The 12,738-nt window shown below is 40.7% G+C and overlaps 1 protein-coding gene across 11 annotated transcripts in view; it reads right to left on the bottom strand.

Moving 5' to 3' along the window:
- Positions 1-12,738, bottom strand: part of SPTBN1 (spectrin beta, non-erythrocytic 1) — a 270,174-nt gene that overhangs the window by 97,806 nt on the left and 159,630 nt on the right. For all 11 annotated transcript variants that reach the window (XM_072635555.1, XM_072635566.1, XM_072635559.1 and 8 more), the window contains one exon: positions 6,288-6,439. In XM_072635555.1, coding sequence (XP_072491656.1) covers positions 6,288-6,439 — 152 coding nt within the window. The remainder of the gene's footprint in view (positions 1-6,287; positions 6,440-12,738) is intronic.

A 12,738-nucleotide genomic window follows, 5' to 3' on the forward strand; every position in this document is an offset into this window, starting at 1 on the left:
TAGCCGCCTCTCAGCTTCTATCTCCCGGGGGGGCCCGAGCCATGGGGGCACCCCACTCCCCTCTCGACCCGCCAAAGAGACTCTCTCACCGACCCTTGTCACCTGTGGGGGGGGGGGGGGGGGGGGGGGGGGGGGGGGGGGCTTGTGCCGCCGCTGGAGATCCCGTCCCTAAAGCCTGCTCGGATCTGTACCTCTCGGAGCCGCGGCCGCCGCAGGTCCGGGCTGGGCTCCGCGTCTGCAGCGCAACGGACCTTTTGCGAGAGGTTTGCAGGTCCCTCTGTGGGTGGAGGGACCCTCGTGGCCGCAGGATATCTCGTCCCCGTAGCCCGTTCGGATCTTTTCCTCACGGTGTCGCGGCCGCTGCAGGGCTGCACTCAGCTCCCAGTCCCGGCGCCCAGTCCACAGCACGAAGGACCCCCCTCGAGAGGTTTGCAGGTCTCTCTGGAACAGAAATCTCCCTCGCTCCAATATTCCGTGGCGTCTGGGTGCAGAATTCACCGTGGGTTGGTCCCCTCTAGCCGTTCTGTGGGTTGTGGGTCCTGATTTGCATTGTGAAATCACCTTTTGTGTTGGGAATAATATCTTTCCTCCTCCAGCAAGACTCCTTTAAGTAAGCTGGGCTAGATTTTCCTTAAAAGGTACAGAAACCATCCTTAAGACATGGTTGGCTCAACCAAAGGGATGTTCCAAAGGCTAAGGTTATGGACTTCACTCACCAGTGACCAGAGTACTAAAGAGTCACAAAGTAGCAGTGTGAGAACTAGAAACGTGGCTACACATTCCTGTTACCAACTGAACTGAACACAGACTGAAGCCACTGGCCTAGATCAGGCCCATCTCAGAATAAAGGAATATACAGGATTGGAAAGGAATGGTTTTGTTGAAATGTGAAAAGGGCAGCACGGAGGAAGGGGGGGGCCTGGATTGGCCTCCATGCTTCTGGTAGCGATAACAATTTAATTACAACAGCAGAAACATCTGTATGCACGGGGCTTTCAGGTTTACAAAGAATGTCCAAACATCATCTCATTTCATCTTCACAACAACCCTGGGAGGTAGGCACTATTATTATTATCATCCTCATTTTACAGATGATGAAACTGAGGCAAAAGGAGGTTAAGTGACTTGCCTAGGGCTGAATTGTTAGTAAGAGTGAAGAGGCCATATTTAACCTCTGGCCACCATACCACCTAGTGAAAGCTCTAGAGGTAGTGGTTGCATTAGGAAGGAGACACTTGGACAATTTGTTCAATACCATTAAGAACTGAACTTTGAAGATAATGATTATAAACTGTCTTTTTAGGTCCACCAGCTTTGTTGTCACTGGACTTTCCATCTAAGTAATTTAATTAGATTCCTTCAAGTCTACTAGGGCAAGGGTTTGTGAACCTTCAACAGTTTTTTTTGGTAGCTATAATTATACACACACACACACACACACATACATATACATGTATGTGTGCATGGGTATACATTTCACACATTTAAGAACATTATTCTGAGAAGGGGTCCATAGGCTTCACTTTGTCAAGGTGTCCAAGATACAAAAAGGGTGAATACATGTACAAGATGATTTCCTCAGAAATCAGTTTATGAAAATGCAGCCAGGAGATATCGAATTTGGGGGGATTTAAAATTATCCCTCCCCAGCAGAAAAGGACAAATGAATAATAAGAAGTGTTTTGTATTGTTAACAGTCAATTAATTGCCTTGGAGGAGGCCTACCAAAGCCCCTCCAAGCTTAAGGGAATTACATGTGTATGAATAGTTTTGAACAGCTTTTTGGAAAATGACAACACAAGTGACAAGGCAGTTAGATCTCAATTCTCTGATTCTATATGGACAAAGCCAGCAGGCTGAGGAAACCCAAGTGAGAAAATGCCCAAGGAGGCAGGTCTCTGAAATTTTAAAACAGCCAGAAAATCTGTAGGCAAGTTGCTATAGCCTTTACACTTCACCTGCTGCATCAGAGCTGTGCTCCAAAGATTAAATAATAATAGATGTTCATATTTAAGTGGAATGTTATCAGACCAAAATGGGAGGAAAGGGAGTGGGGGTGGGAATGGGACTGAACAAAAGGCTGTGTGAATGGCACACAGTAATCACAGAAGTTTGATCATCTGTGGAGAAGTCCCCTGGACTAGATTCAAATTCAACAAACATTTCTCAAGCACCTATATGGGGCAGGCAGGTACTGGGACAGGGAGGAAGGAGGAAGAAGATAAAATATACATCATGGCCTCAAGAAAGTGGTTCTAAAGTCCTTGTCAGCTCTACAACTCTATTATTTGAGATTAATTAAAAAAAATTAATCTGATGCAAAATAATGGGCAAAGAAACAACACATTCTAGATCTGAATCCAAATGGTTTTACAATATGCTGTTTCGGATTACTGGTGCAGATAATCAACGATTTGTGCCTCCCTATTGCATGATATCACAAGTTCAACATGGGTTACGTTCATCCCCATTTAAAAAGACTAGCTGGAATAGCTGCCATCCTTCAAGATTGGGGGAGTAGAAATTTAGGCTCTTCAAAACAAGCCCCTCACTCAGAAGGTCCACTCCCCCCAGGAGGCTCCTTAGTTTATATGAGGGAGTCTGGTAGCCTTCATGGTACAAGAAGGCAGTAACTATACCTGGTTAAGCAAAGTTTATCAGTCAACTTCGAAGATGAAAGGGCAAAAAAACTCTCAATGAGCTAAGCTGCTTCAGTGCTGTGTTCTGAGAGTCCTTGTTTTGGAAAGAAAATTAGGGAGGATTATAACAGATTATTATCTGTTGTTCTTATTACTATTATATAAAGAAATTATGTCACTTGGAAGTTCTGCAAAGTGCTGTGTCACTGAAGCTCAATCTGATATGCTTGTTCAAGTCAAAGGTCAAATTAAATGACCTACAGGTCCCTTCCAATCCCAGTTTTTATTGGGGCCCAAAAGTTTACTGTCCACAGTCATGGCAGGGAAGGAGCATAATAGTCTTACAACAAGAAAATGCTCTTTTAAGAATAACAGAAAACGCTGCACAATGCAGAAGAGAAAGCAATGATTTTGATCTTTATTAATGAGGTATAAATTATTCAGCGTTCAGATTATCTACACCACAAAGTCTCAATTAGTATAAATTCCATAGTTCTCTGTCCCTACTTGCAAAAAAAAGGACCTGAGGTTTACATGCTGGAATGCAAATTTGGTTGATTCTTCCCCAGAGACTTTTAATGATTTCTAAACACTAGTTTTTTAAAAAATTGATAAAAACAATCATGACAGTAAAGTTTTAAGAGGTTAGAAAAGAAAGGGTCTAGCTAAAAAAATAATAATAATTACCATTTCATAAGTTGTACATCACAATACATCTAATCAGTTTTCTGAAAAGAGTCTCACTTTAGAATATAATCCAAGAAACAGAAGGATAAATGGCTGTTCCTACACCCCTCTCCCACCACAAAAGGGGAGAAAAAAGTACTATTACTAAAACTGGGCAGATTTTATGGAGGAGCCACCTTTTATTTAGCTGTTTACTGTTTGGTTTGACCCACAAACCAACACAGGAAATAACTAAAGTACACTATATACCCAGGGAACAAACAGCACATACACAACATTCATTCTGAATGTGCTCCCTCATTGTCTTTTACAGGGCACAGCTCATGAAGAGACAGGCAGGAAGGCAACACAGGAAGGGGGGAAAATCTGACTCCAAGTTTTTACCGAGGGCAATCTGTCATAAACCTCCTGGAAAGCACACCAGATGTCCCATACTGAATCAAATAGGTAATGGCTGAAAGAGGCAATTTTCTCTCCAGGTTGCTAATAATAGTGATGGGGTATAATCTTAGCCTTTTGCCTGCAGTCAAAGGTGCGTGTGAGATGGTCTGGGCAAGATAGATTGCTACTGTCAAGTTACAGGGTGGAGGTAGACATTAAAATAAGGTTTTCTGGCAACACTGTCAACCACCGCCATCATATTTTCCTGGTGATGTCACTACAGATGTAGGGTTCCCTCTCCCTAGGCGTCAGCTTGGCCACTATCCATGCCCATGAATAAGCTTGGTTGGAAGACAGCATCCATTTTCCAAATCGTGCTGAGACAAAACCTGTTGGGTCAGTTTAGAGTAACTGGTTAGCGCTTCTCATGTTTAAGCTACATAAGCAAAAGTCACATCAGAACCAGCAGAGAAAGAGCCCAGAAACTGAATGAAGATTATGTTTTCACTGGAGGACAGACAGCTTGACTGCCCATGAAAGTGAGGCAAATTCCATAAGAAGTATTGTTCCCAATGAGACAGTGAAACAGTCGCCTAACCCTCCACCCTGGAATAAAAAGCTTCAACACCAAGAAAAGAGCTGGAAAGAAAATTAAAAACCATATTCTTCTAGAGTCAAAGCAGATGGCAGCTCAAATATTCCTTTGAAGAAATCAATAAAAGTCCCATTTTTAGATTCAGCTCAGGCCAGGACTCGAGATTTTGTAAATTAAGTCCCATTCAATGCAGAGGTCATAGCAAGCATGACAATTTATACGTATGATGATAATTCACAGTTTACAAAGTGTCTTTGTCCCCATCTCTTCAACTGACTCTTTTCAAAAACCAAAAGGTAGGTGGAGTAATTGTCCTAATTTTACAGATACGAAATTGAGTGACTTGTCAAAGATCAAACAGCCAGAAGAACTAGAATCAATCAAAAAGCATTTAGAAATGCCTAAGTGTCAGATACTGTCCTAGACAAACATGTACAAAGAATGAAATGACCTACTTGCAATATACTTACATTTGAACACAGAAGACAAGTACATGTAGAAATTGTAGGAAGAGGGACTAGATTTGTGATGTCAGGGGTACAAGAACTACTGAGTGAGGAAACTCTCTCCGTCACTCAAAGTTGGCATCTTAACTGCCATTTATCATCGGGAGGGGCGCCTGGAATGCTGAGAGGTTAAAGGACATGGCATGAATCTCACAGCCAGCATGGGTTCCTTAACTCTCATTATTATGAACTCATCATCAAGAAATACAGACATTCCCATATACAAATACTCCCCTCTCCCTCCCAAAAGGGGGAGGGGGTAGGATTGTGTAGGAAACTATGAACATAATCCACAGAGAGGGTAGTATCAAAATTGCCCTGTTCTTCTATTCCTCCTTCTGAACTCTTTGGACAAAGCTTTCTTAACAGGTTTTCTTGATATCATTTATTTTTATATCATCTAATTTCTTCTTCCCTCCACCTCCTTCCAAAGAGGCACCTCTTAAAAAATAGGAAGAAAAGGAGTCCAACAAAACCAATGAACATACTGAAAACTTGACACCATATTCAATGTTCCACAGTCATGGACCTTCTACCTCTATAATGAGGGGCATGGGGGTTGAGAGGAGATGGGAAGTATCTTTTCATTTATCCTCTTTGGGGCCAATCTTGGTCATTTTAATTTTATAAAACTCAGCGTCGATTGTTTGTTTGGCCATTGTTGTTCCTTTCATGAACATTGTTACAGTCATTACCTACACTGTTTTCCTGGTTCTGCTTCCTAGTTTTGTATCATTTCCTAACTCTTTCCATGCTTTTCTGTATTCACCACAACCACCATTTCCTAGGGCACAATAATATTCCATTACATTCATCTGCCTCAATTTGTTTAGTCAGTCCCCAAGTAAAGAGCATTTACTATGACTCTAGGTCTTTTCTACTATAAAAAGGGCTGCTGTAAATATTTAAGAATATGGGCCTTTGTTTCTGTCAGCGGCTTCCCTAGGGTATGCGTAGGCAGGAGAAACTCTTGGTCAGAAGATATGGGCCTTTTAACCACTTGATTTGCACAATTCCAAATTGCTTTCCAGAATGGTTACACCAATCCACAGCTTTACCTCTCATTTCTTGTGGCTGGGGGGTGGGAGGGAAGGTGGAGAGATGTAATTCAGCAACTTTGAGTTAAATAACCCCACCCAGAGATCACTCAAACAGTACATGCGTATCAAAGGCGTAACCTGAACCCAGATCTTTGACACTGAAAGAACAGCTCCCTAGATACTACACGATGCTGCTTCTACCCTTATTGACCAAACTGTAATTTCACTAAACCAGGAACTTTTTGTAAGCCAAAAGAATGAGGTCATTTTACCATATTCAAGGACACTAGGGATTCAAAAATTTACTGTCTATTTCCACATCCCATTAGCACTTTCTGTCCTGACAAATGTGCAATAAATGACAGATTATTTTAAAATACTCTTCCACTAAATTACAGGTGGAAAGGGAGAAGTCAGAATGAAGCTAAACCTCACTTACAAGTCTCTCTCCGGACAGAACCTCAAGCAGTTTGATGAGCATTCGTCCATCTCGAAGATCAGTGTACAAATCTGTGATTCGACAGGACACACGGGCAAGATGTGAATTAACCCACTTGGTAAAAGTCTTCTTTTGTACAGCCTCACGTTCATCTGAGAAAAAAGGGGGAAAAAATGTAACTTCAACCACAGTATAGGCAATCATGTACAATTAACTCTGCAAAATAATGAGCATGGTCTCTCATTTTGAGGCAGTTTCATAAAAGTACAGTAAATCAAAATGCTAAAACAGCTACTTTACACCTTCTTTACAGGGCATTCGTCTCAAAGTCAAGAAATGGAATCCAAAGTGAAAAACGGGTTGCTAACACTGTCTTATTCCCCTTGTTTATTACTCCCACCCATTCCCAGAGAAAACACTAAGATCTTAGATTTAGAGTTAAAAGGGACCTCAGAGGACATCTAGTCTAACCCTCCTCATTTTAGAGATGAGGAAACTGGGGCCCTGAGACACAAAGGTTACATAAGTAGGAGGTGTCAGAGGTGGGATCTGAATGGAGGGAGGTCCCCTAACTCCAGAGTCAGCTCTCTAGCCATTGAGCCAATATGCCTACCAGCTCTATGCATTATGATGTCCAGTTCATAAAACTGAGAATTCAAAAGTATCTGATTCAACAAATAATTGTTCAATTCCCACTACCTGCAGTCCACTGTACTAAGCACTGGTCAAACCAGAGAACTCCAGCTATTTATTATTCCCTACCTCTCTGAGGGACAGAGTATAAGTGTCTGGGTATATCACATATTGATAGAAATTGTTACTTAAATATCCAATCAATAAACATTTAAGTATTTACTAGCTGCCAGACACAGGATACAAAAAGAACCAAAAGATTGTCCCTGCCCTCAAGGAGTTTACACTAATGGAGGAGACAACATGGAAATAAATATATACAGAATAAGCTATGTACAGGATGAACAGGAAATCATTAACAGAGGGAAGGCCCTAGAATTAAGATGGGCTGGAGAAGATTTCCTATAGAAGAGATTTTAGGTGGGCTAAAAGGAAGCCAGAAAGGATCAAAGGATCAGGAGTCAAGTGCCACTTTTTTCTTTTTTAATAGGACTTACAATTTTACTGGTATAAAGAATTCTCCATAAAGAATGGATGTACCAACATACTCTGCCATTTAAACTATTAGAAAAATATCTGGGAGTACTGAGAGATTAAAGGATTCCCAAGGGCAAAGAGCCAGCATCTATCAGGTCTTCCAGACTCCAAAGTCAATTCTCTATTCAAAACACCAGACTGCTTCTCACTTTACAATGTTAGCCCTCCTTAGGGTCAGGGACTGCCTTGATTTCACATTTCTATCCTTAATGCTTAGCAAAGTAATCGGTATGTAGCAAATGCTTAATAAATGCTTTTTCCTTCACTCATTTAGTGATGCTTTTCATAATTCAATTCATTCATAAATGAAGTACCTGTTGTGTTTCAGGGATTTTGCTCCATACTGGAGACAAGGCAGATTCATTCACTCTCCAGATTATTAATTGACACAGACCTCATGGAAACCAAATGTCCTCTTCTCACTCAGCCACACAAACACTTGTGAATTACCTGAATTACTCAAGTTCTACCACTAAGCAGTGATGAAACTATGGACAGCTTCCAGTCTTTGGGGCTAAGAGATGATAAGATTGAATCAGCTGATCTCTAAAGTCTAGTGATTCTGTGCATTAAGTGCTATTCACTTGTGGTCAAGGTATGATCACACCAGACAAGAGAGTTTAGGACAGCATTTTTCAAAGTTTTGGTTTCAGGACCTCTTCACACTTTTAATGATGGCTAGCACTTACACAGCACTTTTGAAATTTACAAAAATTGACATTTCATCCTCACAACCCTGCGAGATAGATACTATTGTTATCCTCATTTTACTGATGAGGAAACTAAAGCACAGTAGAAGTTCCAAGATCACACAGTGAGCAAGTACCTGAGGCTACATTTGAACTCAGGTCTTGCTGGTTCCAAGTACAACTTTTCCATCTTCACTGAACCACCGACTTGCCTATGGAAAGACCCCAAAGACCTAGTGCAATAGCCATCATCTATTGTCTTAGAAATTAAAACTGATCAACTTTAGAAAATAAATTGAAAATAACAATAATAGGCCTATTATATAGTAGGGTTAATTAGCAGGTTAACAGCAGGGTTATTTTTTATGAAAATCAAACATTTTCTAAAACAAGAAAAACTACCAAGAGTTTTGGTACTCTGATTCAGTTGTTTCATTCTAAAACATGGTTAGCAAAGATGAGCCATGAATCAGGATAGTAGTAGTGGTGGTGGCTTTCTAACAGGTTAGCAGCATAGCCTTGAGCCATGAGGTTATGACCTCTGCAACACTCAGGTTTCTCCTCTCTCCAATGAGGCAGTTCTACTCAATGAACTTTTAAGATCTCTTCAAGCTCTGAAATCATAAATCCTATTACACTGAAGGCATACCTAAAGGGTAGGCTGGAGGTTGCCCAACTTTTTCAATTCACAAAACCCTTTGCGGTTCAGTAATTTTTTTTCACAGCGCCCTTTGGCCAAAAGAAATATTTAACAGTTCCATTCATTAAGGAGCTTGCGTTGAAAATTTTAAATATTCTACTATGTTCCATTTGGGAAACTCAAGGCTAACCCTCTCCCACCTGTACTATAGCCCTTGGGGTCCTTCATGGACGGCATATTGTTTAAATCAGTGTTCTCATAGCTCTTGGTCAATAAATTATAAATTGGCCCACTCACCTACACAAAACTTCCCATTCTTTGCCTATCCATATCAATTACCTTAGTCTCCCATTGCTACATAAAGCACAAAATTAAGCTGAGGTCAGTTCTGGGGTTATTTGTGTTGGAACAGAGAGTTTTGTACCATAAGCACAGAAATATTTGTTTAGTTCAGTTCAATCAATGTTGAATTTTATGCGCCTCAGTGACATGAATGAATGTAGAGTAAAGAAAGACTGAGATCTGGGTCCCTGAAATTTTTTTCTGCACTATACTTACCTTCTGACCAAAAACACAGAAACATCAGGAAAATGTCAGCCTGGTTATAGCTTCCCCATGGGTAACTGGACATCTCCCTACAGCCCTGTGGGTAACCTGCCTTCTTACAAAATTGGGTAAATGAATAACGATGGCTTATGTTTAATGGATATCTTGCTGGGGATATGTACAACCTGTTTTGTGGAAACTGTCCAACCCTGTACACTAAGTCCTTTTCCCTGGTTCCAGGAAGAAGAGAAAGAAGTCCCCACTACATGACCTTTGATGTTGCAAACCTGTTAACAGAGGGTATGGGCTGACATCCAAAGAGTCCAAGCTATTTGAATCTTCTCTCCAGATCCAGACTTACCACGCAGAGGTACCCCAAGATAGAGGAATTGGGAGCAAGACAGAGAAAAGTGAGGGTCAAACTATCAAGAAAAGAAACTCTGGAAGGGAGGAAGGAGTAAGAGAAAGTAATATAGTTACTGAAGAAAAGGGGCTTTAGTTTGTTATATATTATAATGATCATGGTAGAAGGTAATAATGAGGCTCTTTTTTTTTCCAAATGGGAGGCTGAGGATTTCCATCCAACATACTTAAGGAATAATACAACTGCAACCAGATAAGCCTTGTTGAGATGCACCTCAAGAAATCAGTCCTGGTAAGTTCTGACAGTTGTGACAAGAGGTCTTAGCTCTTCTGTGGCAGCATGTATTGTCATATGCATTGAGGATGAAATAAATTTGTTTTAAAACAGCATCACCTAATTTAGAGTTAGTCTAGTTCACACTAGTTCACTCACAGTCACAATATGATCAGACTCTTCTAGCCCAGGACACAAGATCAAAATGAAACTGTATGAACTAAGGTGTTTCTAAGAAAATAGCACAATCCCCAGGATGGATTTCATGTTCAAGGGAATCTTTGCTACTTTTAGGTTAAGATTAGGGAAGCACAAAACATTAGTTTCAAAGACAATCTCTCCCCACAATTCCCAGCCTACAAGAAATGTAGTCAAATCCTAAACCTAAGAGGAAGTAAAAAGACAAAGAGAAGTTGGAGGATGGGTCATGTGCTCTGGGTCACAGAGGTCAGAAGGTAGAAGCATCCTGACCATAGGAGCTTTTGGAGTTTCTTATGACTGTTCAGAACCAATCAATCAGGCATTTATGAGGTGCCTACTATGTGCCAAATATCATGTTAAGAGACCAAGATGAAACAGACCCTGCTCTCAAGGAGTTTGAGGCAAATTATATAGAAATACACACACACACCAAGCTTATAAAAATAAACACAAAGCAAAGAGAGAAATTAATTCAAAGAATTAATAAAGGTGGAAGGGACCTATTGGTGACAGTCATCTAATCTGATTCATATTTGAAAAGAATCCCCTCCATGCCAAACCCAAGAAAGGGTCATCCAGTTTTTTGCTTGAGGGCCCACAGTGAGAGGAACCTACTCCCACCTTGTCCGAGGCAGCACATTCCATGTCTTTATGGTTCTAATTTTAAGGAAAAACTTCCTAACATAGGCTTTATTCTCTACTGGCTTTGGATCTCATTCTTCCCTCCTCTCTCTTTCTCAATCCCTCCTCCTTCCCTCTCTCTTGATCATCCAAACTTACTGAGGAGCAACCAGGGTTTGGAAGGGGGATTTCAGAAGGTCTGGGGAACTCAGCTTAATTTTAAACATTTCAGCTAACACCCACACTATGCAATAGAGCACCATGCTGGGTGCCCAAGGAGAAAAGTTTAGGGGACATCTTTGCCATCATTCAGCCTAGGAGAGAAATGCTGAAAATTATTATAAAACAAAATAACATACAAGAAGGGAGGGACCTTCCCTCTCCCAACTGTGGAGGATTTGTAAGATCAGACAAGACTCTCATATTGTGTATGAGGTGAGGACTGATTATGATCTGCACTGATGTGGCTCAGAGGAAGTACCCAGAGAATGAGTTGGAGAAGCACAACAAAGCAAAGTACTTTGTGAGGTTTGAGAGGGAGAAAGACGATGCTACCTGACCTGGGACGTGTGTTTTGGAGGAGGAAGAGAGGGAGTAAAGGTAGCATTTGTTTTGGGCACTAAAGAACAGGCACAAATTTAAAAGGGAAAAAAGGGACAGAGGGATCCTATATATCTTGGATATATTTGTTTGCATGGTGTCTCCTCCATTTAACTGTAAGTCCTTGAGGACAGAGACTGTCTTTTGCCTCTTTTTGTATCCTTAGCACTAAACTCAGTGTCAGGCATGCAGTAGGTGCTTAATAAATGTTGAATGACTGATAGGAAAGGAGGCAAGAAAGCAATGAAAAAATTCAGAGAACACACAACAATCTCGTTTGGCTAGAACCTTACGGTTAGGTGAAGGGCACATAGTAGGTGCTTAATAAATGTTTATTGTATTGTAGAGGGAAGTCATTCATGCAAGTTTTTAAGCATGTCCATTTCTGGTGAATATTTATTATATGAAAAGCATTTTGTTAGGAAGGAGATGAGAAAGATATGGCCAAAGGGGTCAGTAAAAGCACAAGTTGAGGACAGGAAACCCCCCAGCCCCAATGTGACTGCCCCATACAAAAGCCAGAGAAAACACTCAACTGATTAAGAGTGGCCTAAAGCAGGCGCTCTGCAGTGGAGTTCTGTGTCTTGTACATGGAAACTTTCTGGTAAAGATAGGGAGATAAAGCAAAAAAAATCTATCTGGCAGCTCCCTTGGCTATGTGTTCTTTGCTCCACCCATCTACCTCCCTGACATCATCCTTTCTACTTCTCTCCCTCAGTCAGCAACACCTCATAGATAGGGCTAGCAGCCAGGATTTTAGGAAGCTATTTATATAGAAAGCAAGAATGCACATCTTTCCATTTTCATTCTGAAAATGTCCTTTCCCAAGTTATGCCTAGGGTTAGAAGTCAGGGATAGCTAGAATCCAGTATGTGGTAGAGTGGAAAGTCTGAGGACCTGGACTTAAATTCAGACTTTGCCACTCAAGTTATCCATCTCCAGAGAAAGAACTGACAAACAGAAATATGGTGTTACCTGTATGTATATTAAGTGTAATATATATGTATGTATATAGATTATGCATATATTTGTGCTTACTTGTAAGCCTTCTCTAGGGTGGGGAAGGAGGGGAAAAAAATAAAAAGTGCACAGCAGAGAACAAAAGAAAACTTAGAAGCACAAGAAAGCTAGGATGCTTTGAAAACAATGTATACTGTTTATTACAGGCTTTAAAAAAAAGTAAAGTTTAAATGGAATTTATTGTTTTATATTAAATTGTCCCTATGTTCTACTGTGTACATGGAAATGTTTTTTTTTCTTTTTTCAAGTAATATTTCAGTTTAAAATGAATTTTTAAAATTTAAGAAAAAAACCAAAATAACATGAGCAAGACACAGTAGACCTGCC

This window comes from Notamacropus eugenii, chromosome 1 (genome assembly GCF_028372415.1).
Source record: "Notamacropus eugenii isolate mMacEug1 chromosome 1, mMacEug1.pri_v2, whole genome shotgun sequence".
Taxonomy (NCBI): domain Eukaryota; kingdom Metazoa; phylum Chordata; class Mammalia; order Diprotodontia; family Macropodidae; genus Notamacropus; species Notamacropus eugenii.